This window comes from Pongo pygmaeus, chromosome 19 (assembly GCF_028885625.2).
Source record: "Pongo pygmaeus isolate AG05252 chromosome 19, NHGRI_mPonPyg2-v2.0_pri, whole genome shotgun sequence".
NCBI lineage: Eukaryota > Metazoa > Chordata > Mammalia > Primates > Hominidae > Pongo > Pongo pygmaeus.
The window spans coordinates 93,738,034-93,762,559 of NC_072392.2; the positions used below are offsets into that span (position 1 = coordinate 93,738,034).

General features: G+C 59.1%; 2 protein-coding genes across 6 annotated transcripts; one reads left to right on the forward strand and one right to left on the reverse strand.

The window, feature by feature from the left end:
• Positions 1-17: 17 nt before the first annotated feature.
• On the reverse strand, positions 18-15,317 carry CASKIN2 (CASK interacting protein 2). Of its 3 annotated transcripts, none has more exons than XM_054457354.2 (20): positions 15,055-15,317; positions 13,367-13,912; positions 7,908-7,959; positions 7,259-7,356; positions 6,659-6,804; positions 6,474-6,569; positions 6,258-6,388; positions 5,980-6,088; positions 5,493-5,601; positions 5,229-5,323; positions 4,483-4,744; positions 4,243-4,364; positions 4,094-4,154; positions 3,889-3,980; positions 3,609-3,719; positions 3,416-3,517; positions 3,146-3,284; positions 1,536-3,011; positions 1,225-1,447; positions 18-928 (listed from the first exon to the last, which is right to left on the reverse strand). In XM_054457354.2, exons 2-20 carry the CDS (start codon positions 13,458-13,460, stop codon positions 838-840), a joined length of 3,609 nt encoding a protein of 1,202 aa, XP_054313329.2. In that variant the 5' UTR covers positions 13,461-13,912; positions 15,055-15,317; the 3' UTR covers positions 18-837. The 3 variants fall into 3 exon arrangements, with proteins under 3 accessions (XP_054313329.2, XP_054313328.2, XP_063513185.1); XM_054457353.2 differs by having other exon boundaries at positions 5,980-6,151; positions 15,055-15,192; XM_063657115.1 differs by lacking the exon at positions 15,055-15,317 and adding an exon at positions 9,359-9,948 and having other exon boundaries at positions 5,980-6,151; positions 13,367-13,911.
• A 43-nt stretch (positions 15,318-15,360) lies between these two features.
• TSEN54 (tRNA splicing endonuclease subunit 54) lies at positions 15,361-24,458 on the forward strand. 3 transcript variants are annotated; one of them, XM_054457430.2, is made up of 11 exons: positions 15,361-15,808; positions 16,420-16,584; positions 16,683-16,746; positions 16,829-16,912; positions 17,225-17,323; positions 18,668-18,720; positions 21,106-21,207; positions 21,409-22,037; positions 22,994-23,054; positions 23,381-23,497; positions 23,984-24,458. In XM_054457430.2, exons 4-11 carry the CDS (start codon positions 16,847-16,849, stop codon positions 24,132-24,134), a joined length of 1,278 nt encoding a protein of 425 aa, XP_054313405.1. In that variant the 5' UTR covers positions 15,361-15,808; positions 16,420-16,584; positions 16,683-16,746; positions 16,829-16,846; the 3' UTR covers positions 24,135-24,458. The 3 variants fall into 3 exon arrangements, with proteins under 3 accessions (XP_054313405.1, XP_054313404.1, XP_063513187.1); XM_054457429.2 differs by lacking the exon at positions 15,361-15,808 and adding an exon at positions 16,190-16,290; XM_063657117.1 differs by lacking the exons at positions 15,361-15,808; positions 23,381-23,497 and adding an exon at positions 16,206-16,290.
• Positions 24,459-24,526: the final 68 nt, after the last annotated feature.

The following is a 24,526-nucleotide window of genomic DNA, read 5'->3' on the forward strand; positions in this document are numbered from 1 at the left end:
GCAAACACACAGCCCAGTCACGTGGAATGGTGTTTTCATTGGTGTTAGTTGGGGGAAGAGGTTAATGGTTACAGAGCCAGGGCCTGGGCCAATGGGGTCAGGCTCTCCCTGCCCTCAGGTGGGCAGTCGGGGCTCCTGCTGTGGTCCGAAGCCCCTCCCCCATTGTGTCCTCTCAGGCAGTTAATAGATAGAATAAATTCCATTTAAAATATATGCATTTCTCTCTGCTCAAAAAATAACATTTACAATTGAAAAGTTAGGACTTGTGGGATCTGTTAACCCCACTGCCTCCCACCCCTGCTAGCCCTGCCTCAGTGAGGAAAGGCGGGGGCAGGAGCTGCCTGGGCACCACCGCTGTGTATTTACATGTCCTCTGTACACCTACGGAGAGGGGCCCGGCCAGACACACGCCTCCTCCGGCCTCTCAGGGCCTGGGCAGGATGGTGGGTGGCAAGAGGCATTCCCTTGGCACAACTTGGAACACAGGCTGGGGGGTACAGAGAAAGCACCCCCAAAGCCCCACCCCCGCTTCCTCCCTGAGGAGAGAGCTCTTACCAGGGTCCCTGTCCAGGAGCAGGGCCGTCCTGCTCAGTCGATCAAACCCTGGGAGGGGCTTTGCTGAGATGCAGCGGAGGTCCCTCGCTAGTCAGGTTCTGATAAGGTGGGCTGCCCCACAAGAGCTGCGGTGCCCACAGCCACGGGCTTAGAGTGGGAAGGGGCCCTGCTAGGAGGGGCACTTCGGCCTGACCAGCCCTTGGCCCGTCCCTAGGGTGGCAGGGGCCTCTTCTGTGCTGGGGCAAAGGCAGTGGACTTCGGCAGGTCACAGTGGGGGAGGGCTCAGTCCAGCATGGCGTCCAGCTGGTCAGCCAGGGCGTCGAACATGGTGCTGATGTCATCCAGAATGTGCTTGGTGGAGGCGCTGGGGGCGCTGCAGCAAGGGGAAGGACGCGGTCAGATCAGCCAGTGGCCTGCACCCCACTGGCCCTGGGCAGGGAGCTGTCATAGCTCCCAGAGGCTCAGGGAGGCAAGGGACCGGCCAGGCTCGTGTGCCTCTTAAATGGTAGCCACCAGGATTCCCTGATCTAGGTGACTCCAACACCTGGCCTCTTATCCCATTAGTGCCTGCAATGTCCCCCTCCAACATCCCCATGATCCCTGGGCAGAGGATGCAGGGAGCACTGTTTCTCTGCAGCCTTCTCTCCCTCCCCATCCGGCCCCCCTCACCCCTCTTGCTCCTTGGTGCCAATGCTCTTCTCTGCGGCTCTCAGTGCAGCTGCCAGGGACGAGCTGGTCTGCTCCAGTCTCTGCTGGGCCTGGCCTGGGCCCACAGTCCCAGTGCTCTCAGGCCGTGGAGGAGGCACCGGGCGGGGGCCGAGCCGGGGCGCTAGCTTAGGGCCAGAAAATGCCAGCTGGGTGCAGGCCACCGACACAGGCTTGGGGGCTGTTCCTGCAGAGACAAAAAGGTTGGCCTGGGACTTGGCTGGGTAGGACACAACCCTGCCAGCAGTGCCTCTCCCACAGGCCTCGCCTCTTACCTGCTCCGGGCACCTTGAGGAGGGCAGCAGGGGCGGCCGGGGGTTCTGTCTCCCCATTCCACCGACTAGCTGCTGAGCTTTCCAGACCTGGCCCTGGGCAGGGCGGCACTGGAGGCTGCATGGCGGGGCTGGGAGCAAGGGGGGTTGGAACTCCTTGGGCTGGAAGGCTGCTGGGCTCGGGCTGGGGAAGGCTAGAAGCTGGAGGAGACTCGCCAGGAGTTGGGGAAGGCAGGGGGGCAGCGGGGCCAGGCGTGGCACCGGCCACTCCGAAGGCCAGCAGTGCGGTCTGCAGCGGCTCTCTCTCCCGGCACTTGGGCCTCCGCTTAACAGTGTCTGATTCCGTGAGGTTGAAATCGAGGCCGGGGGGCACGGGTGTCTCTCGGGGCGGGGGGCCAGCGGGCTTCGGGCGCTGTTTGATGGTCAGGTTCCCTTCCTCTGCAAACGGCAGCCCTTCCCCAGAGCTGCCCCGAGATGGGGGCGTCCCCTCGGGGCCTGGCTCTTCCTCCTCCGTGTCTGACGCGGGCCCAGCCGGGGCAGGTGGGCCAGGGGGCTCTGAGGGGCCAGCAGGTTCACTCAGTGTTCGCCTTCGGGGCCCTGTGGCCCCTTCCTTGGGCCCTGGGCTCCCATCTAGTGGAGGTGGCTCCGGGCTGGGGCCAGAGACGGAGCTGAGGCGCTTGGGGGGCGGGGGCGGGGGGCCTTTGCGCCGGGCCCGCAGGGCAAAGGACTGGCTGCGAGGAGTCCCCCGAGCTGGGGTTGGGGTCACGCTAGGACTGGTCCGGACAAGGGCACTGCGTCCTGGCCGCCGGGTAAGGGTAGCGTAACTGCCCAGGGTGCTGCCCACCGGCCCTTCGGCCTCCCCCTCAGCATCCCCCTCTGTGGGGCCAGGGCGGCTTAGGCTGTGGGACCGGCGCTTAGGTCGAGGCGGGTCTGGGGGAGTGGCAGGGGGCCCGGCCAAGTAGGAGAAGGCCCAGGGTGCGCCAGGAGGTGGCCCTGGGGCCGGGCTAGAGGGTGAGCCCTGGGGGTACATAAAAACATAGGGTGGGGGTCCTTGGCCAGGAAGTGAGGCACAAAGCTTAGGGGGCCGTTCTGTGCCCTCTGGAAGGTTCCTCTCCTGGGGGGTGCTGGGATCTCCACCGCTGGGCTGTGGGGCAGGCTGTTCCTGTGAGTGGCCAGACCCCTGTGAGCGTGCCCCGATGCTCTCCTGGCTGGGAGAGCGGGCGGGTGGGAGGGGGAGTGGTTCAGGGCCACCCCCTGCCATGGCCGCCTGTAGCTCTGGGCTTAGTTCGCTGCCCTGGAAGGTGAGGAGCCGTGGGCCGGCCGTAGCTGGGCCTTCTCCGTTCTCTAGTCCCTCGATGGCCATCAGCTCCGGACCCTTGGCCAGCCGGCGCCCGCCTTCGCTGAGGGCCTCCCCCTGTAGCAGGCCCCGCCGAAGCTCCGCCAGCCGCTTCACCCCCAGCATGAGCTTCTTCTGATGCCCTGAGATGGGGGACAGAAGTGGCAAGGTTAGCTGGGGCTGGGGTTGTCCTGGTCACTGCTGGGCCCCAAACTGTCTTCTCTTGGAGACCCTGGAGGCAGGTGGGGGCCCAGCCAGGCCTCAGGACAGTCCTTACCGAGCTTGTTGACCCCAATCTCCTGCAGCTCTTCCCAGGTGAGGTCGGCCACCAGCCCCATGGAGTCGTAGCCGCTGCTCACCAGCTGCTTGTGGTACTGCGGCAGCCCCAGTGCACACAGCCACTCCAGCAGGTCCGTCTGGAAGAGCACCGTCCTCAGAACAACTCCCAGCCAGCCTCCGCCCCCAGCCAGAGGGGAAAAGGCACCGCAAAGCCACAGCTGAGAGCGACAGCACGTGCCCCACTCCCCAGCCACCCTTGATGGCTCACTGGGATGTAGCTGGGCAGCCACTCGGCGATGCTGAGCTGAGCGATCTCTGAGGCGATCTTCTTCCTGTGCCCAGGCTTGGTCACCCCGATGGCCGTCAGGTCCTGCCACACAAAGTCTGGCCATCAGGCCCCTCCCCTGCCCGCTGGGCCCTCCCCTGCCCACTGGGCACTGCTTCCTGGCTGCAGCACCCACCTCAGGTGTCATGCGGCTGATGGTAGGCACATCATAGCCGGCCTGCAGAAAGTGGGCAGTGTAGCCCTCCAGCTGGAACTCGCTTAGCCAGTTATGAATGGCCTGCGCGTCCTGCGGGGTGGGGGAGGGGGGCAGAATTAGCAGGAGCTGGACCAAGGCCCTAGCCCCCACCAGGGGCTCAGGGCCCACCTGAGCGGGGCTTCAGTCCATACAGAGGCTCTTGCATCTGCCCTGCCCTACCCACCCCAAGGCCCACAATGCACCCCAATGGAGATCACACCTTCCCCTCCAGCAGCTGTTCTGGCCGCACGTCCTGGGTGAAGATCTGCTCCCCAGAGCGGCAGTTGGCCAGAGGGCGGTGGCTCAGGTTGTCTTCAAGGAGAGAGAAAAATGGAATGGAAAGGTGGCAGGAGGAAGGGGTGCCCACCCTCGGCCTCCTTACTTGCACCTCTCCTAGCCAACCCAGGTCCCCTGACCCTTCCTACCTGCCAGGGACGGTGGGTGGAGTCCTGGCAGCACCTGGTCCTCTCCGGCAGAGGGCAGTGGCTGGAGACAGGGCAGGAGCCAACTCAGCATTTGGGGAACTGGCAGTGGGGAGTGAGCCCTGCCCTGCTCCGTGACCCCGTCATCCTACCTGGGCATTCTCAATCAGGAGGCCAGGGCCATGGCCGTTAGTGCCCTCAGAGCTCTGGCCGCTGCCAGCACTGCGGATGCTGCCCACACTGCCCTCACTGCCCACGCTATTCCTGTCACCTGCTGTGGGGGGCAGAAGCCAAGGGGTCAGAGTCCCAAGGGACGCTCCGACAGCTGTCTGGCAGCTTGCCCAGGCCACATGCCCACACAGTGCCCAGCACTGCCCCCTGGGAGGATGTACCTGGGCTGTCTGGGCTGAGGCCCACCCGAGGAAGCTGGCTGTAGGTAAGAGGGTGCGGGGGTTCTTCAGCAGGAGGCTGCGGTGTCCGGGAGAAGCCTGGGCGCAGGGGCGTGGGTGCGGAGGGGAGGCGGGCTGCAGGGACGCCCACCCGCTTGCTGACCACCTCGACGATGCCCGGGGGGAAGTAGCCTATGCGGTCTGTACCCCTCTGGCTCTCGTGGATGTGGCCCTTCCAGCGGCCGTCGGGATGCTGTTCTAGGACCTGCGGCCAGGGGTGGGGGGGCGGGGACGGTCACTCCCAGCACCAGGCAAGTGGCAAACAGTCGTCTCTGCAGCTGCGGTCTGGCAACCCTGGTCCAGCTCTTCCCCTACCCCTAAGGAGCTGGCCTCTGATGCCCACACTGGCCCAAGTTCTGCCCCTGCTGCCAGCAGCCAGCTCAATCTCCTCTGTGCCTCCAGGGCGAGCCCCAGTGGCAGCCTGTGGTCAAATCGCAGCTCCACTACTTGCTAGCTGTGTGACCTTGGGCAAGTCACTTTAATTTCTCTTGATTTTATTTTGTTTCATTCTCAATTTTGTCATCTGTAAAGAAGAAATGCTAACAGCACTGCCTTCCCTGACTTTAGGAAAAATTAAGTGAGGGTGCATATAGAGACCTCAGAGCAGAACCTGGTAACATAGCAGGTGCCCAAATAAGTAACAGCAATCATTTGTATTTGCAAAGGAATGCCTGCTCGGGGTCCCTCACCGTGATGACATCCCCTGCCCGGACATTGAGAGCAGTGGGATCGTGGAGGTTCCAGAAATCCTTGAGCGCTCGGACCTTCAGGATCCCTGAGGCCTCTGAGAGAACGGGTGGGGGACAAGTGTCATCTAAGGGTCTTTAGGGCATCTTCCCACCCCTCATCCCCTTGACAACCCTCCCCCAGGGACGTCCACTCCCCCTCCACATCCTGGTACCACGTGAGCGGCTCCAGGCCCCCCTGGGCAGGGTATCCTCCCCCGCACTCACCCCGCAGTAGCTGCTTGATTTCCCGGCTGGCCTGGGAGGTGGTGAACTGATTCACTATGTCCAGCGCCGTCTGGTTATACGTATTCCGGATGTTCACGTCCACACCTCCCTGGGTGCACAGTGTCACATGAGCACAAGCTAGGCACTTTGACACCCCTCACCCGATTCTCTCAGCTACCCGGGACATAGGTACTATTACCATTTTCAGATTTTACAGATGAGGACATTGAAGCTCAAGGACTTCTCAAGTCAAGGACAAGCTCAAGTTCACTCAGCTAGTAAGAGGCAGATCTGGGGTGCCAGTCAGGTTGGTCTGCCCCCGATCCATCTGCACCGCCTCGGCACCATTCAGAAGGAAGTCAGGCCTCTTCCCTGACGCCCATGCAAAAACCACGCTGGAGTTCTCCGTCCCGTACCTCCCCAGCCAGTCGGGGCACAGGGCAGAGGCTCCATGGACACCTGCGAGGGAGCAGGGGCCCATACCCACCTCCAGAAGCAGCCGCACCACCTCGGTCTTGCCGTACAGTGCGGCCTCGTGGAGCGCCGTCCCCGTCTTGGTCTGGCGGTTGATCTCGATCCCAGCTCTCAGGAGCTGCCTGCAGTGGACGGGGGGAGTCACGAGGGAGGTGGGGCAGGAGCGGGTGCTGACTGCTGGGGGCCTGGGAGATGGAGAGCCCGGGTGAAGAGGGCAGTGGAGGAGGGCACTGAGGGGCACCGATGGTCCCGCAGGCAGGTGATGAGGAAGCGGGGGGACCCCAAGGGTACCTGATGACTTCTCTGTGGCCATTCTTGGCAGCCAAGTGCAGGGGCGTGGTGTAGTTGGGGTCACATGGGTCTTTGGCCTCGCCCTCCAGCAGTGCCACACATAAGTGGCTGTTGAGAAGCAGCTGGGCCACCTGCAGCACCCAGCGCCCAGTTAGAGCCTCCTCCTGAGACCCCGTAGACGTCCAGGACCCGGCACCCCAAGGCTGCGGGCCTCACCTTGAGTCGGCCAAATTCACAGGCCAGGTCCAGGGGCGTCTTCTTGGCCTTGTTGACCAGGCATGGGTTGGACTGATGCTGGAGGAGCATTTCTGACTGGGGTTGGGGGAGCCGAGTGAGGGGGCCTGGCCCATCCGGCACCCCACCCCGCCCTGCGCCACGCCCTTGTGGGCAGCCTCACGTACCACCTCATAATGTCCATACTGTGCCGCCAGGTGCAGGGGGATCTGTCCGTCCAGCGAGGCGGCATTGACGGCCGCAGAGGCGCGCAGCAGCAGCTTCACAGGCTCCAGCCGGCCCTGCCAGGCTGCGTAGTGCAGCGGGCGCATGCCTGGCAGGAGGAAAGGGTTTGTGAGGGAGGTCCTGGGACGGCATTGGGGGTGGAGAGGAACTGAGCAGAGTATGGAGTCAGCCCAGCTGGGAGGGCAGAGAGCCCACGGGGATGCAATGCTGGCTCTATCCAGGTGTGGTTAGGAAGAGGTTCGGCTCGACAGGGCTGAAGCCAGAGTCCCGCTGTGCCCACTACGGATCATGATGACCCCAGGACAGCAACAAAACCTCGCTGAGCCTCAACCTACTCATCTGAATAATGGGATGTTAGTACCACTCCCCTATGCAAGAAGGCTGTGAAGATTAAACGGGGAAAAGCCACTTGCAAGCCCAGAGACGCTGCGCTAGCATCTATTAGCATTGCTACGTTGTCACGGGAGCAAGCTCTGGTCCCAGGGTCTGGGTAGGGCCCCTACCTGCCTGGGGTGGGGGTCGGGGGCCCATGGGGGTCTCACCATTGCTGTCCTTGATGTCAACAGTGGCCTGAGCCTCTAGCAGCAAGGCTATGAGCTCCAGGCTGCCCCCCAAAGCCGCGTGGTGGAGGGCAGAGAATCTGATGTGGGAGGACACAAAGTTAGGGGTGTTGGTGGGCAGCCCCCACCCCCAAATCCTGGTCTTCCACACCCGAACCTATCCTGGGGGCTGGCAGGGATGGGTTACTGGCCCCCCCCAACCCCACCAGCCCTGCCGTGGGAGCGCAGTGGCTGAGCCACAGCATCAAAGGGCTCAGTGTCTGTGCTGAGAGGCCCGTTTGTCTCGACCCCCCCTCCCAGCTGGCCCAGAGGAGGGGGCCGTGGGAGCAGGAGCCTGAGGGCTCCTACCCTCCAGGGAGAAAAGGGGGCCCCAGAGGAATCTGACCCCAGGAGGCCCCGCGGAGAGGCACCACGGCCCCTCCCCTCACTCAGGGCTAACTCCACGGGCGGGAGGGTGCCCCCTCCCTCCAGCCCAGGGACAGGACCCACAGCTCGCAGCAAATACACTTCCAGGACCAAGTCTGAGAGGGAAAGGGACCCTGGGCCTCAGGATCTTTCCCTCCAGCCCCACCCCCGGGGCTCTACTGCCCCCACCCAGCAGCTCTGCAGAGGGACAGGGGCTCCCACTCACCCATCAGCATCCTGGTAGTTCACGTTGAGCCTCTTTGTGGAGCCCAGGAGCTCTAGGGGTCAGGGCAGGAGGTGTCAGGGCCATCAGATGACTGCCCTCACCCAGCATCCCTCCCCCCGCCTGTCACAGCCCGGCTGACCTCTTGGCGTGCAGAAAAGCACCTGCCCCATGGCCTTCCGCCTGTCCCGTCCCTGTAGCTCCCCACCCTGGCCCACCGGCCCAGCAGCGTGAGGGCAGGATGCTGCTGCAGCAGTGGGCTGGCTTCCCCTCGCCCCAGCCCCGCTTGTTTATAGAGCCAAAGAGGGCGGGGGGTGGGACTGGCACGATGTGCCCTCAGTGGACAGGCCCACGGTGTGCATGGTTAGCATTCCTGCCTGAATGGGCCAGGCAGCGAGTCATGTTGTCCTACTGGGCCGAGGGGCGGGGAAGAGAGAAGGAAAGAGGCACTAGGTATTCAAGGGCAGGCCACGATACCCAGTCCTGGGGCATCCCAGAGGAAGGTGACATTAAACAGACCTCTACCCAACACTGGCTCTGCCAGGCGCCAGCTGTGTGACTGTGACAAGTCATTTAACCTCCCATGCTCGGTGTCCTCAACTGTAAAATGAGCTGATCAGAACCTGCTCACGGGGGCTGTGAGTACAGTGCATGACCTTGTCATATGCAAAGACAGGAGCTCTCAACATCTAGCCCTCCTGACATGTGGGCCAATACCATCCCGATGTGAGGGCGATGGTCCTCCAACAAGAGCTGGCACACGGCCCGCACTGTCCCCACTGGGATCTCCATGGATGCTCAGACTGCCCGGGGAGTCACTGCTACTGCTGACTCCACACCTCCAGGGTCTTAGCTGAGATGTCCATGCCCTGGACAAGGACTCTGCAGGTTGGTGGCAAGAGGAGCTGGGGCCACCCCCTCTTGGGGCAGGGTTCAGGCAGGTGTGCTCCCTGCGAGAGCCAGGGAACTGGTAGGAGTGGTTCTTGAAGTGCTGGGGAGGGAAGGAAGGCCTGTCATGGGTGGCTCCTGCCTCCTGCTAGAACCCACCCTGCAGGGAAGGAGTGGGCCTGGCTCGGCCAGGCCGGGCGGAGTGCCAAGTGTGCTGGCCCAGGCCTGCCCCCCAGGCTCCGGTGGACCCCTGAATACCCCAGTAGCCTGGGCAAGACAGGGCTTCATTCCAACAGGGAGGGGAGGGACCAACCTGGCAGTAGGGAGCATGGCACGGGGAGGGAGGGGACAGCTACACTGAGGGCCAAACTGAAGGACACTGCGCCACAAAGGTAAGGACAGAGCCAGGGAGGGACAAAGCGCTAAAAGGGTTGTGGCCACTGGGAAGAAACACAGACCTCCATTTTCCTCTAGTCCCCTTGGAAAGTCCTTGTCATACAGAACCATTTGAGGCAGTAGAAAGAAGAGGGGCTCCAGAAGCGGAAGTGCACAGTTCAAATGCTTACTCTGGCTGTGTGACCCTGGCCTGCCACGGTACCTCTCTGAGACCCAGTGGAGACAATGCGGTCAGCAGGAAGAGACACAGAGCGCCCTTCAAGCTGCCCACTCTTCCATTAGCCCTCCTCTTCCAACAGCCTGGACAGTTTGGGATGAGGCAGCTGGGTGGTGGGATGCAGTCCCTCCCGAGAGGAGCAGGACAATGTGACAGGCAGGACAGGAACAGGGCAAGGGCCAGGCTGGGTGGCTCCGTTCTTTTCAGAACAATGGCCGGAAAGGTGGTGGGGGAGAGGCTCAGAGTGACCGGGCTGGGGACCCTGGCAGGAGGGCAGAGGGTCCCGGTTCCTGGCAGTGACTCCAGGCACTTCCCCTGCGGTACAACCTTCTTCCCGGGCCTGGCGCTGGGGGTGGAAGGGTGGCTCCTGATTTAGGCTCCCGGACAGAGGATGTGAGCTCAGCCGGCCGCCCCAGCACACCCCATTTCCTCTGGCCAAAGAAGGAGATTGTTCAGAAAAGGGAGTGGTGCGGTGAGAGGCGGGGAGCAGGGCCAGGGCAACTGTACCCCTCTTCTCTCAGCCACCTGCTCCTTGAAGACGACCTGGGTGGGGGCAGGGAATTGGCCTGATATCAAATGGAGGAGGCTGAGGGAGCACCTCCCACCTCCCTGTTCTCTCTCTGGATAGCTATAAAGCGCCAGCTAACCCCCAGAAGGAAAAAGGGGAGTCCTGACGCCTCCCTTTTAGCAGTTTCCCTTGCCTTCTTATGATATGGAGCAAGAGTCCCCAGCCTCACTTCTGAGAACTGCATTAAAATCATGGGGAGAACTTTCTGATACACAGAGTCCCAGGCCCTCTGTGATGAGTCTGATTTTGAGGGGAGTCCAAGGAGTCTACACTTTTATTTTTACTTATTTATTACTTTTTGAGACAGGGTCTTGTTCTGCTGACCAGGTTGGAGTGTAGTGGCACGATCTCGGCTCACTGCAGCCTTGACCTCCCCGACTCAAGCGATCCTCCCACCTCAGCCTCCTGAATAGGCGGGACTACAGGCATGTGCCACCATGCCCAGATCATTTCTTAATTTTTTTGTAGAGATGGCATCTTACTATGTTGCCCAGGCCAGTCTCAAACTCCTAGGCTAAATAGGAGTCCTTGGGGACTCCTTCCTGTGCACAGGGCCAGCAGGACTATAGTGTGTGCCATCATGGCTGGCCCAGTCTGCACTTTTGAAACAATCCCTAGGCCAGCATGGTGGCATTGCCTGTAGTACTAGCCACTCAGGAGGCTGAGGTGGGAGGATGAGGCAGGAGGATCACTAGCGCCTAGGAGTTCAAGGCTGGGCAATATAGCGAGACCCCATCTCTTTCCGTCTTTTTTTTTTTTTTTTTGAGACAGACTCTTGCTCTGTTGCCCAGGCTGGAGTGCAGTGATACGACCTCAGCTCACTGCAACCTCTGCCTCCCAGGTTCAAGCGATCCTCCTGCCTCATCCTCCCGAGTAGCCGGGACTACAGGAACTCGCCACCCCACTGAGCTAATTTTTGTATTTTCAGTAGAGACGGGGCTTCACCACGTTGCCCAGGCTGGTCTCGAACTCCTGACGTCAAGTGATCTGCCCACCTCGGCCTCCCAAAGTGAGACCCTATCTCTTCAAAAAGAAAACAACAGAACAATCCCTAGGTAATTCTAATGGGCAGCTGAGTGCAGAGCACAGGGGACAGGGTGTAGCTTTGCCTCTGCTCTGCCATGCTATGGCTGTGTGACTTTAGGCAAGTCACTAACCCTCTCTGAGCATCACTTTCCTTATCTACAGAACGGATATTGAAATACCTATCTCACAGGCAAGCAAGGAAATTATAATATTTCATAGACTATAAGGTTTGCAAATGTCACCTTGTGATCTCTTTTGTCACCAGCCTCTCCAGCTTCTCAGAGGACTGGGAGGGGAGGCACAGTGCCAGGGCCTCACAAGGAAGCCCAGGCCCCAGTCATGCTGTGCCTGCGCCTACAGCCTGCGCAGGGTGAATTCTCCCCTTTGGGACTGAGGGAAGGGACCTCCTTCCCCACAGACGTTACCCACTGGGCACAAGGGACTTTCTCGGAGCCTAAGAGCCCGGCTCTGCGGTTCCCGCCACTGGCCTCCAAACCCCTCCCACCTGCCCTCCTGAGGGCCTCACTTTGAGGCCCCAGAGCTGTGAGGCCAGCAGCAACTTGACCAAGGCCCCACTGGGCAGGTTGCCAAAAACAACACAGAGGTGACAGAGAAGGGGAGTGGCTGCACTGCTGGACCTTAGGGCCCTCCTCTGGGACCTCCTTAGCACCTCCCCAGTGGCACCCACCCTGTGTCCACTTCCCTAGGCACAGAGACCACCCCACAGCTCCACCTCTCCAGGCCCTGCGTCTCCTGCCCCAGTGTGCTAGTGGATGCATGAGGTTAAGGCCCTTTCTCTGGCACCCACACCCCAGGTGTTCAGGTAGCCTGGGGGACTCCTTCCTGTGCACAGGGCCAAGGTGTATCTTGGGGCTAGAGCCCCTGAACTCCAGAGGAGACCCTCCCATCCAGGGAACTCCTCCTGCCTCAGTCTGGTGGCAGGAACCACCTCCTGCTTATGCTGATCTGGGATCTCAAGGTGACAAGTCCAGTGGCCTCCTGGGACAGTCCAGAGAGCCCTTCCTGAAGCCCAGAGGTCTATTCTCCCTGTGGGGGGGTCGCACCACAGCGGTACCCAAGACATGGGGCTCAGGTGTGGCCACTTGTGCATGGAGCCCCACAGCCCGGTCAGGTCTCGACCCTAGGTGAAAATCTCCAGTAAATGAGCTCTGGCCACACGCCCCCAGGACACACATGTCAGGGGAAGAGAAACTTCAGCAACTTGTTAGAGAGTGTTAAACTTTTTTTAAGCAGTAGAACTCCCTTTTTAAAGGCTATCTCGTGGCCTGGCGCGGTGGCTCACGCCTGTAATCCTAGCACTTTGGGAGGCTGAAGAGGGTGGATCACCTGAGGTCAGGAGTTCGAGACCAGCCTGACCGAGATGGTGAAACCCCATCTCTAGTAAAAATTAGCCAGGCGTTGTGTCAGGCGCCTGTAATCCCAGCTACTCAGGAGGCTGAGGCAGAAGAATCGCTTGAACCAGGGAGGCAGAGGCTGCAGTGCGCTGAGATCATGCCACTGCACTCCAGCCTGGGTGAGAAAGCAAGACTTTGTCTCAAAAAAAATAAAAAGCTATCTTATAGATATCTTCTTAAGACACGAACACAGAGATGCCCTGGTTGAAATGTGTACGTTTGAGGTTGGGGGTAGGGATGAAGTTCTATCTATTCAGTCTTCTCTAACCCACTGTCAGAAACCTCATGGCTCCAAAGAACACATCAGAAAGACCATCTGCTAGAAGGCAACTCCACGAAGACAGGAATTTGGGTCTGTTTTGTTCACTACTATGGTCCAGTGCTTAGAAGAGAGCCTGAGCCAGGCACGGTGATTCACGCCTGTAATCCTAGTACTAGGAGGCCTAGGTGGGTGGATCACTTGAGGTCTGGAGTTCGAGACCAGTCTGGTCAACATGGTGAAACCCCATCTCTACCAAAAATATAAAAAAAAATTAGCCGGGCATGGTGGCACACACCTGTAATCCCAGCTACTAGGGAGGCTGAGGCAGGAGAATGGCTTGAACCCAGAAGGCGGAGGTTCCCGTGAGCCGAGATCCTGCCACTGGACTCCAGCCTGGGTGACAAGCAATAGGCACTCAATAACAATGTGAATGAATGTACTTCAACCCTCTAATTTTGCAGGCCAGGAAACTGCAGCCCAGAGAGGTTAAGTGACTTGCCTAAGGACACACAGCAAGGCGGACCCAACTTTCTCTCCAGTTGTCTCACACAGAGGCACTTCTTATTGAGAACAAGACAGTCCACCCTCCTCAAATATGCAGATCACAGTGACCCACCCCCACCTACCAAGCCTCTGTGAACTGAGCACTCAGAGGGCCTCAGCGGGGTGCTCGTCCCACCCGGTACTCACTTGTCTTTGTGGCCTTGACCTTCGCCACCAATTTCTGCACACCGGTCACATCTCCATTCTTGACAGCCAGGATCAGGTCCTGTTCACGACCCATACTGGCTCCTGGGCTGAGCTCTGCACTCAGGAGTCCAGGGCAAAGGCAGGCAACGGGTCCAAGCTGGGGCGTCAGGGCGCCATGCCGCAGCCCCTTGGAGGGCTCCCGGTTCCGGGGGAGCAAGTCTGGTGTCCCAGTCCCAGGCAGCGGGCTCCTCGTCAGGTACTGAGGGATACTCCCAAAGGTGCTCCGTGAACTGCCACCACACGAAGGAAAGCTAATCTTTGAGGGGGTGGAGGCTACATAGAAATCTGGATGGATATCAGCTTGTGGCTTCCGACAGCTCAGGAATGGGCTGGGACTGGGCACACCAATCTTCCCGGCTTGGCTGCGGAACACCAGTGCCCACCCAGAGAGCAGCCGGCATTCCCTTGGGCCTCAGGCAGCAGCGGTGCACTGGTCTCAGGGCTCTGGAAAAGGCACTGGGCCTCTGTCGAATGCTGGGCCACAGCCTGCAAGGGTCCCAGAAGTGGAGTGCAGAGGATGAGCAGGATAAGACCTCCAGGGAGCCCCCAAGCCACCCTGGCTCCCCTCGGAGTTGATGGTGATGCTGAGCCGCTGAAAGTGGGGAGGAAGCTGCTATGCATGAGAGGAGTATTGGTGGGGGGGAGGTGGCATTCTGGGAGGGGGAGGCTGAGTCACTGGGGCCCCAGGGCACCTGGCAGTACCTCAACCTTGGGCAGGAGGGGCCCTGGCAGCATGACATACTGGGGCAGGCCGGGCCAGCAGCCTGTTCTCCACAGCCCGAGGCTCCGACACCCACAGACAACTGGCAGGCCAGGAGGTGGGGCCGGGAGGGTCAGGCACAGGCAGGCGGGCAGTGGTCACTCCCTGTCAAAGTCATCAGCCCCCAGATTCCTCCCTACGGAGGCTTCAAGGCTTCGCTTTAATGGCTGGATGCCCTAGTCCTAGGACTCTTTGTGAACGGAGGGCATGAAGTGCTTCTGGCCCCCCATTTCTGGGGGCTCTGCCTGCCAGAGAGGGAAGCTGCACAGCACCTGTTGCTGACCCGTCCTCGCCCCTTGTGTCGGGTGGAGGAGCAGCTGGGCAGAGAACAGAGACAGAGCCGGGGCAGTGCTGACAAACGGGGCTCCCAGGCCCCCCAAGCCTGAACCTGAAGCCCAGACCCTGGACTCCACTGCAGAGAAGCTTACGTCAGTTTCTCGGTGGCAGCGAATTTACTGCCAGAGTCTTGTGGCATGAGATCCGCGCAGGCCTGGGGCCCTGGCCGGGAACCCCTCACTCCTCGAACGTCCCAAGCCCAACCCAGGGGCACTCCCACGCGGAGCCCGCGGCCGACACGGGCGGAGGGCGCCCTTGGCAGTGCCTGGGGTCGGGCTGGCTCCCCCGCCCCCCGGAATGTCCCTCCAGCGCCTCGCAACCCCCCAGCCCAGCCCAGGCCCACCGGGGAACAAAGCGGCGGGAGAAGCCGGGCGGGCCAAGCGCCCGAGGTATAAACGCGGAGGATGGAAAAAGGGGCGCGAGGAGGACGGAAGGAGCGGGGAGATGGAGGTGCCCGCCGATCCCGCAAGAAAAGTTAGTTTGCGCCCGCCCCCAGGGGCGCTGACCCCTAGCGCGGGCCCCGCAGCCTCACCTCTCCCGGCCGCCCGCCGGGGTCCGGCTGGCCCTTCTCGGTCCCTGGCACTCTGGACGGTGGCTCCCACTCCCCCCCTGCCCCCCTTTCTCCTTCTCCTTTTCCAAGGCCGGCCCGGCACCTCCCGCAGGAAATCCCGCCCCTCCCCCCTCCCTCCCGCCGGATCGGGAATGGAGGGACCGTCCCGGCCGCGCAGTCAGGCTGTCAGTCAGCACCGGCGGCTCCGCCCCCATCCGCGCCAGATCCCGCCCCAACTCGCGCCCGCCCGGACCCGGGGCGCTGACCGAATCAGCGCATGCGCCCAGGTGAAACAGAGGGGCGGGGGTCGGGGGACAGAGGTGACCTGGGGCCCTGGACTTAGACCCAAGGGCTAGACACCCCGGGTCTGACTGGTGGGAGAGAAGATGTAAGGTGAAGGGGGTTGGCAACCAAGACGCGGGACCCCACTTGCAGTACCCCCCGCCCGCGGCCGGCGTCGCCCACCCGCAGCCGCCGGCCGGGCAATGGCACCACCTAGCGGACGGCACCAGAGCGGCCCGCGGGGGCGGTGCGGGGACCCCAGCCTCGAGGAGGCGCTCGTGCCGGGCGGAGGTGGCGCTTCAGCACCGTCGTGGGCCGGACAGCGCCTCCCGCCCCCGGCCCTCGAAACCTGGCTTCGGAGCCCAGCCGTAGGGACCGGACGGAAGACACCGAAGGAAGGGCGAACCTCCCCGGACCGCTCCTGACAGTTCCCGGGTGGCCTTCGTCCTGCAAGGTCGGAATTTGCACACCCACCGCTCGTCCTTCCCTGAGCCCTTCTGCCCTCCTTGCCCAGCCCGGGCTGTGGGGACTAAGCAGCGCGGGGCTGCGGAGGGGCGGTCACACGTGTGACCGTTCGCACTGCACTCCAGCCGCCGGCTCCTCAGGCTTTATTGGAGAGAAGCCCCGAGGAGGGCTGGGGGCAAAAGAGGGGACTTCTGCATCTCCAGCAACCTGCGGGCTGAGCTCCCAGACCCGGCGTCGGGGCGCGCGCCTCCGGGCGGGCGCTAGGACCGGGGACAGTCAGGAGGGCGCAGAGCGGGCTGGGGCGGTGCAGGGGGCGGGGCTGCCGCGGCAGGGCGGATAGGCGGGCGCTAGGGCACCGCGGAGCTCCGGCGGTGGGCGGGGCGTGGCAGCGCGCGCAGCGGCAGGCGGCGGCGGGATGGAGCCCGAGCCCGAGCCCGCGGCCGTGGAGGTTCCCGCGGGGCCCGTGCTCAGGTGCGGCGCGGCCCGGCCAGAGTGGGTGTGGGGGGCGCGGGGCCAGCGCGGGTAGGGGAACCGGCGCCCGGGACCCGGCCGGGCGGCCCCCGATGCGCGGCGCTGACCCCGCGTCCCCTTCTCCCCTAGCGCCCGGGAGCTCTTCGCCGCCCGCTCGCGGTCGCAGAAGCTGCCCCAGCGCTCGCATGGCCCCAAGGACTTTCTTCCCGACGGATCGGCGGCTCAGGCCGAGCGGCTGCGCCGGTGCCGGGAAGAGCTCTGGCAGCTGCTGGCAGAGCAGCGCGTGGAGCGCCTGTGAGAGGGGCGGGCCCGGGGGTGAGGGAAGCGGGGGCGAGGCGGGCCGCGGGGCCTCCCGAATGGACTGACGCAGACCCCTCCCCACTCCTCGCCAGGGGCAGCTTGGTGGCTGCCGAGTGGAGGCCGGAAGAGGGCTTCGTGGAGTTGAAGTCTCCCGCGGTGAGCGGCAGGCTCGGGGACCGGGGACCGCCCTCCCTGTCCTCCTCCCTCCCTTGTGACACTTGCTCTGCGCCCCACACAGGGCAAATTCTGGCAGACCATGGGCTTCTCGGAGCAGGGCCGGCAGCGGCTTCACCCGGAAGAGGCCTTGTATCTTCTGGAGTGTGTGAGTGGGGCCCGGGAGGTGGGGAAGGAGTTGGGACCAAAGAACGGGAAGCACACGTTTTATCGGAGAAAAAGCACACACAACCCGGTCTTTAGAGAACTGATAACCGAACTTCTAAAGCAGGAGGTAGTACGTTGCAGGGAGCAGGGATTCCAGTCCACATTAGTGGTGCTGCCCCACTTTCCTGGTTGACCACATTCTTGATGTGCTACTGAGAGGCGGAGGGGGAGTTATCAGAGCTGGGAAGTTGCCCCATTCCTTTGTGGCACTGCAGTGAGGGCTCATAAACTGAGCTGTTGGCCCCACTTCCAGGGCTCCATCCACCTCTTCCACCAAGACCTGCCACTGTCTATCCAGGAAGCTTACCAGCTGCTGCTGACCGACCACACTGTGAGCTTCCTGCAGTACCAGGTATCTGCCACCACCCCGCCTCCAGGAGCCACCTATCCACTGAATCAATGAGTATTGACAAGTACCTATAAGGTGCCAGGCACAGTGTCACATGCTGGGGCTGCAGGGCAGACGAGGGCTATGCTGTCACGAGGCTTACACTGTGGTGGTGGCCTGTTGGCTTCACATAGACCGCAGTGCTGGCAGAAGATAAGGTGGGGGAAGAGAATCCAAAGAGACTGGGCTGTTCATTCAGGTGAGAGAAGTTAGGGGCTTGTCCCAGGTTGGGGGTGGGTAGGGTTGCAGTGAGTGAAAAATAGATGAATCTCAGAAATATTTTGGAGAAAGAATGGATAGGACTTTGCCAATGGATTGGATGTCAGGATTAAGGAGAGAGAAGAACCGAGGATTACCGCCCATGATTTGGGCATGCGCCAGTGGATGAAGGGTGCTGTCATTTTCTGAGTGGGAAGAATGAAGAGGAGCAGATTTGGGAGGACAAGACCAGTCGAAAGAACTCTGTTTCAGATAAGTTAATTTTGAGGAGCTTCTTGGACATCCAAGTGAGTGTCAAGCAGACAGACAATTGGAATCCAAGTCTGGAGCGTGAGGAGAGGTCAAAGCTAGATGTAAATATGGGTGCCACGAGCACATGGATGGTATTTAAACTGTTGGGCTGTATGGGAGTGCCATCAGAGTAGAGGGCTGGGTCTGAGCCCTGGGGCGCTCTCTGTAGGTTAGGGGGCAGATAAGAAGCAGAAACAGACTGAGGAGTGTCTGGTGACGCAGGAGAAAAACCAAAGTCGCATCACAGAAGCCAAAAGAAGGTCTTTCAAGGAGGAAGTGGTTAGCTGTGCTGAAGCCTGCTGAGATCAAGCAGGATGGGGGACATTCTTGTCTATGTTCCTCTGATATGAACGCAGGGACACAAGGTTGAACATGTGGCTCCTTACCAGAAACTTCCCACCGGCATCTGTGGAGGTATGGGGCTGGAGAGATGCCCACTACCTGCCATCGTTTTGTTCACATGGTGATCGGCAGCTTCACTCTTGTGAGCTTTGTATCAAAATACTCAGGTATTTCAGGCCATGGTGCTTTTCTGGTTTCATGGCTGTCAGTTTTTTTGGATTTGGCTAAATGTCATTTGTGCTGAGTAAGGTAAGTGGGAGGACAGGAATTCAGAGCCTGAGATCTTTAGGGATGGTGTTCGTAATGAAGCATGGTCCAAGCTTAGTCACAGGGTTTGGAATCTGGGGGTGTACAGGAGGGGCAGAGAGGGCTGTGGGGATGGCCTGTGTCTGGAGAAACCATTTGGTGTTTTCAAGAGTGGCCATCTGAGCTTTCATTTTTTTTTTTTCTTTTGAGGTCTTCAGCCACCTGAAGAGGTTGGGTTATGTGGTTCGACGATTCCAACCAAGGTAAATCCCCTTCCTTTTTCCCTTCCTCATAGTCTAGTCCTGGGACCTGGCTGACTAGTCTCAGGTAGAAAATGGCCTCTCCTTACCTGGAACCCTTGGCTGGAGTGCAGTTCCTTGGGCACAGACTGGGGGCCTCTGCTGAAAGCGTTCTGAGAGAGGCAGGTTGGGAAGAATCCAGGTCATTTCGTTTTATTCTGGTTTATGAACTCGAGCCCCATCTTCAGATGACCTGCGCCTGCAGCTGAGTGTGTGTGAGCACTGAGAGGCAGGATTGGAACAGTGCCTGGCACTTAGTAGGTGCGCAGGCAGATAGGTAGAGTGTATGCTTAAATGAACGACTGGGTGAGGAATTTACCATTAGTAGGGTTTCACATTTTTTATGCCAGGTTAAATGTTTTTTCCTTCATCACCTTAGTAATCCAGCATCGGTAAAAGGCAGAGACCTTCAGACTTGGAGTGGAAACGGGTACAGCTTTTGCAGTTACAGTATGTCACAAAAGCTCTAAAGCAGGCACGTATTTTCTTTTCTTTTTTTTTTGAGACGGAGTCTCACTCTGTCGCCCAGGCTGTAGTGCAGAGGCGTGATCTCAGCTTACTGCAGCCTCTGCCTCCTGGGTTCAAGCAATTCTCCTGCCTCAGCCTCCCGAGTAGCTGGGATTACGGGCGTGTGCCACCATGCCTGGCTGATTTTTTTTTTTTTTTTAATTTTTAGTACAGATGGGGTTTCACTGTGTTGCCCAAGCTGGTCTCGAACTCCTGACCTCAAATGATCCTCCCGCCTCAGCCTCCCAGAGTGCTGGGATTACAGGCATGAGTCACCACGCCCAGCTCTACATCTTTTCTTTCTGAAAGTGGAATCTATCCTAAGGAGATAGTTGTGGATGTGTACAGTGGTTCACCTGTGAGAATGATCAATGATATTTATTATTTGCTGGGGGTCAGGCCCTGTACACATCGCTGAGAACAGAAGAGCAAAATCACCGCCCTCACAGAGCTTGCATTTAGTGAGGAGTCACACAGAACACACTCACTGTGCAAAATCAGTGTACTTGCAAATAAGAGTTGAACAAGAGGCAGGCTTACACAAATGAGAGGTTATCCCTTAGAGCAGCTCTGTCCAATAGAACTTTCTGTAGTGATGAAAACGTTCTGTGTGTGTGATGTCTAATACATGGGGCTAGAGCAACTGTAGGACTGAATGTTTCATTTCATTTAATTTAAATGTATTTAACTTAAATAGGCTGGGTGTGGTGGCTCACGCCTGTAATCCCAGCACTTTGGGAGGCCGAAGCGGGCAGATCTCCTGAGCTCAGGAGTACGAGACCAGCCTGGACAGCATGGTGAAACCCTGTCTCTACTAAAATACAAAAAAAAAAAAAAAAAATCAGCCAGGTGTGGTAGCAGGCGCCTATAGTCCCAGCTACTCAGGAGGCTGAGGCACGAGAATTGCTTGAACCCGGGCAGCTGAGGTTGCAGTGAGCCGAGATCTTGCCAATGCACTCCAGCCTGGGCAAAAAAGTGAAACTCTTATCTCAAAAAAAAAAAAAAAAAAAAAGAAGCAAACTTAAATAGCCACCTGTCGCTAGCGGCTCCTTTTTGAACAGCATTGCCTTAAAGCCTTAATTCACAGCAGGGAGGCCAGGCACAGTGGCTCACACCTGTAATCCCAGCACTTCAGGAGGCCGAGGCAGGCAGATCATGAGGTCAAGAGATCGAGACCATCCCGGCCAGCATGGTGAAACCTTGTCTCTACTAAGAATACAAAAATTAGCTGGGCATGGTGGCATGCACCTGTAGTCCCAGTACTACTCGGGAGGCTGAGGCAGGAGAATCGCTTGAACCCGGGAGATGGAGGTTGCAGTGAGCCAAGATTGCGCTACTGTACTCCAGCCTGGCGACAGAACGAGATTCTGTCTCAAAAAAAAAAAAAAAAGAAAAAAGAAAAAGGAAAAAATTCACAGCAGGGAAGAATGCTGCAGTGACGGGGGGCTGTGTCCACAATGTACTATTGAGTGAAAAAAAAAGATCACAAAGCAGTATGCTAGTACAATGCCATTTTTGTTAGAAAAAAATATATGGAGAGAGATTAGTCAGTGTGTACATAAAAGAAAGAAAAATGTTAACAATAGTTATCCAAGGTTTTTATTTTTCTATATTTTCCAAGTTTGTTAGCTCCTCTGGGCCATTGCCTAGGCAGAGGCACATGGCTGGGCCCCCTGGCTGGGCCTGTACCCCTCATGGGGGTCTGCTTAGGGCCTTAGCCCTTGGGTGTGGCTCTGATCCTGGCCCACTGACTGTCCCCTTGGCCCATTTCCTTATACATCCCACCAGATCCCCAGGCTGAGGAGGCGGGTCAGTGGCCCACCCACTGTTCTCACCCCACAGCTCTGTCCTGTCCCCATATGAGAGGCAACTTAACCTGGATGCCAGTGTGCAGCACTTGGAGGATGGAGATGGCAAGAGAAAGAGGAGCAGCTCCAGCCCTTGGTAACGCCCACATCAGGGTCGCCCCCCAGGGAGTGCTGGTGTCTGGGACCTTGGAAAATGCACAGGCTTTCTAAGAACTAGGCTTGGGCAGCTCCCATGCAGGCTCAGGGAGACACTAGGGGACCTGCCTTCAGCTCCCATGGGACGTGTGCACCTTAGCAACCAGGGGCAGATGTGCTGCTTTTCCCCCACGTCCCTCAGGTCCATTAATAAGAAGGCCAAGGCCCTGGACAACTCCCTGCAACCCAAGAGTCTGGCAGCCTCCAGCCCACCTCCCTGCAGCCAGCCCAGCCAATGCCCAGAGGAGAAACCCCAGGAGTCAAGCCCCATGAAGGGCCCAGGGGGCTCCTTTCAGCTTCTGGGGTCCCTGGGCCCCAGCCCTGGCCTGGCCAGGGAGGGGGTGGGGTGCAGCTGGGAGAGTGGCAGAACCGAGAACGGAGTCACGGGGGCCGGTAAGCGGCGCTGGAACTTCGAGCAGATCTCCTTCCCCAACATGGGTTCAGACAGCCGCCACACCCTCCTGCGCGCCCCAGCCCCAGAGCTGCTCCCGGCCAACGTGGCTGGGCGGGAGACAGACGCTGAGTCCTGGTGCCAGAAGCTGAACCAGCGCAAGGAGAAGTTCTCGAGGCGGGAACGGGAGCATCACGCGGAGGCCGCGCGGTTCCGGGAAGACGTCAACGCTGATCCCGAGGTGCAGCGCTGCTCCAGCTGGCGGGAGTACAAGGAGCTGCTGCAGCGGCGGCACCTGCAGAGGAGCCAGAGCCGGGCCCCTCACCTGTGGGGCCAGCCCGTCACCCCCCTGCTGAGTCCCGGCCAGGCCAGCTCCCCAGGTACCCCCTCAGCCTGCCATATCCTCGAGGGCCACTGGCAGCTGAGGAATCACAGGACTTTGGAAAGGGCATGATGAACCGGGATGGATTGAGGCTTAAGAAAGATGTGGGAGGAGGGCGCGGACCCACAAGGACGGTCAGTTCTCCCGCGGCTGCAGCAGGGCCTGTGTGGGAAGGCTTAGAGATGGTGAGTCAGGAGAGGTAAGGAGGGGTGGAAACTATGACCATATCCTTAAAAAGATAAACAACATACATGTGGATGGCTTTGCCACCAACTAGCTGTGATCCCAACCTGTTAGATGGGAAAAGGAGGTGCCTTCTTGGCCAAGTGAAAGAAAGGCTTGCTGTCTGCTCTAAGCCCAGGGAACCAATGGGGAAAGAATAAGCTAAATGTGTTAACGGATTCCAAATTACTTAAAGCCTTCATGCGAACACGGTAGATTGTAGGTAACTAGATAGGGTTGCCAGATCAGTTCGACTTGACTTTCAGTATAAATGTAATTTTTCAGTATAAGTATGTTCCAAAAATTGCATGGGATATGCTTATACTTAAAAAAAAAAAAAATGTTGCTAGGCTGGACACGGTGGCTTATGCCTGTAATCCCAGCACTTTGGGAGGCTGAGGCAGGCAGATCACCTGAGGTCAGGAGTTCGAGACCAACCTGGGCAATATGGTGAAACCATCTCTACTAAAAATACAAAAATTAGCCGAGTGTGGTGGTGCACACCTCCAATCCCAGCTACTCAGGAGGCTGAGGCAGGAGAATTGCTTGAACCCGGGAGGCAGAGGTTACAGTGAGCCAAGATCATGCCACTATACTCCAGCCTGGGTGACAGAGTGAGACTGCGTTTAGAAAAAAAAAAAAAAAGTTGCTAAATCTGGCCGTCCTAAACTAGATGGCAGACTGAGAAATGTGACTCCCCTCCCCAGTACCTTGTTTTCTGTGTCCTTGTAGCCGTGGTCCTTCAGCATATCTCTGTGCTGCAGACAACACACCTTGCCGATGGAGGTGCCCGGTAAGTTTCCAAGCAATGCCGTCTCTGCAGTACCTTGACCGCCAGGAGTTGGTGGTTAGGAATTGGCTCCTGAAGTAGGGTGTAAGCTAGAGGACTGTTTCAGGGACTCCTACCCCTATGCCTAGCTCTGAGCAATAACTAATGTTCGTGTGTGTCTAGGGAAGAGGGAGAACAACCAGTGGGTTAGCCCAAGGGTTCAGAGCCCCCAACCCTCAAGTGGCACCTCTGTGAGGCTGCTTCCTGGAACTGGTGGAGGGAAAGGGTGGGATGGAAAAGAAAGGTTGGGGAAAGAGTTCATGTCATAACATTTCTCATTGTATTGTCAGGCTGTTGGAGAAGTCTGGGGGCTTGGAAATCATCTTTGATGTTTACCAGGCCGGCGCTGTGGCCACATTCCGAAAGAATAACCCTGGCAAACCCTATGCCCGGATGTGCATTAGTGGGTACGCAGTGAGCCAGCACTGCCCCTCCCCCAGCTGCTGCCAGTTCTCCTGTGAACCAAGTGGGACTCCTCTGTACTTCCCTGGCCAGCGTGCCAATCTCTGAGAGGAACATGAGGTCCAGAGAGGCTAAGTGACCTACACAAGGCCACACAGCCAGTTTGTGCTGCCCCTACTCTGAGCTCCTCGTTGCTGGCATTTTAGGGTAGTCTCTCTCCAATGCCATTTTAGTCTAGGACTCACCCAGCAGAAGGGATGTGGATTGTGGGGATTTACAGGCTAAGAGTGGTGAGCACCTTGCTCTTCCTAGCACCTCCCCAACCAGTGCTCTGGGGCCCTCTTCATCAGAGCCCTGTGTTTTGGAGACAGAAGAGCTCATGGGTCAGAATTCTTGCACCCCAACTCCTTCCGTAGAATCTCTTCTCTGGAAGCCATAGAGCTTAGGAGTGGGCTATGGCTGGGTCTCACTCTAACCCTTTGTCCCTGCAGATTTGATGAGCCTGTCCCAGACCTCTGCAGCCTCAAGCGGTTGTCTTACCAGAGTGGGGATGTCCCTCTGATCTTTGCCCTGGTGGATCATGGTGACATCTCCTTCTACAGCATCAGGGACTTCACGTTGCCCCGGGATGTGGGGCACTGACCTCACAGCTCTGCAGAGGATGGAGCTTGCTCCGGGGGACCGGGACTGTCTGTTCTCAGGGACCATCTCGGTTGCCTCCTGTACCCAGACTCTAACCTGTAGCTTCAGAGGCCAGTCTGGGCCTTGGCCCTGGGTGTCTGATACTCACAGAGTGAAACTGTGACCCTCTCCCCTTCCCTGCTGCCTTGCAGTGACCCCTCTGGAACTCAGGACTCGATTTTAAGGACCCAGGAGGTGGGGCAGAAGAGAGGACTCTGTGCCTTTAACGAGAGGGTGCCTGCTTCGTGCCATAAAGCCAAAGCCATTAAAAATAGATTTCTTTTCTGCTGTTTCTGTATGTACTGGGTAAACCCCTCTCGCCCCCGTCCCGTTGTCAGTGGAACTGCCCCCAG

Coding starts and splice junctions, on each gene's coding strand:
- CASKIN2 (XM_054457353.2), bottom strand. CDS start 13,460: ATGGGTCGTGAACAGGACCTGATCCTGGCTGTCAAGAATGGAGATGTG. Junction 6,570..6,658: donor AGTATGGACATTATGAGGTG/GTACGTGAGGCT, acceptor CCCCAACCCCAG/TCAGAAATGCTCCTCCAGCA. Junction 5,324..5,492: donor AATCAAGCAGCTACTGCGGG/GTGAGTGCGGGG, acceptor CCGTTCTCTCAG/AGGCCTCAGGGATCCTGAAG.
- TSEN54 (XM_054457429.2), top strand. CDS start 16,235: ATGGAGCCCGAGCCCGAGCCCGCGGCCGTGGAGGTTCCCGCGGGGCCC. Junction 17,324..18,667: donor TGAGCTTCCTGCAGTACCAG/GTATCTGCCACC, acceptor TTTTCTTTTGAG/GTCTTCAGCCACCTGAAGAG. Junction 21,208..21,408: donor AGGAGCAGCTCCAGCCCTTG/GTAACGCCCACA, acceptor CACGTCCCTCAG/GTCCATTAATAAGAAGGCCA.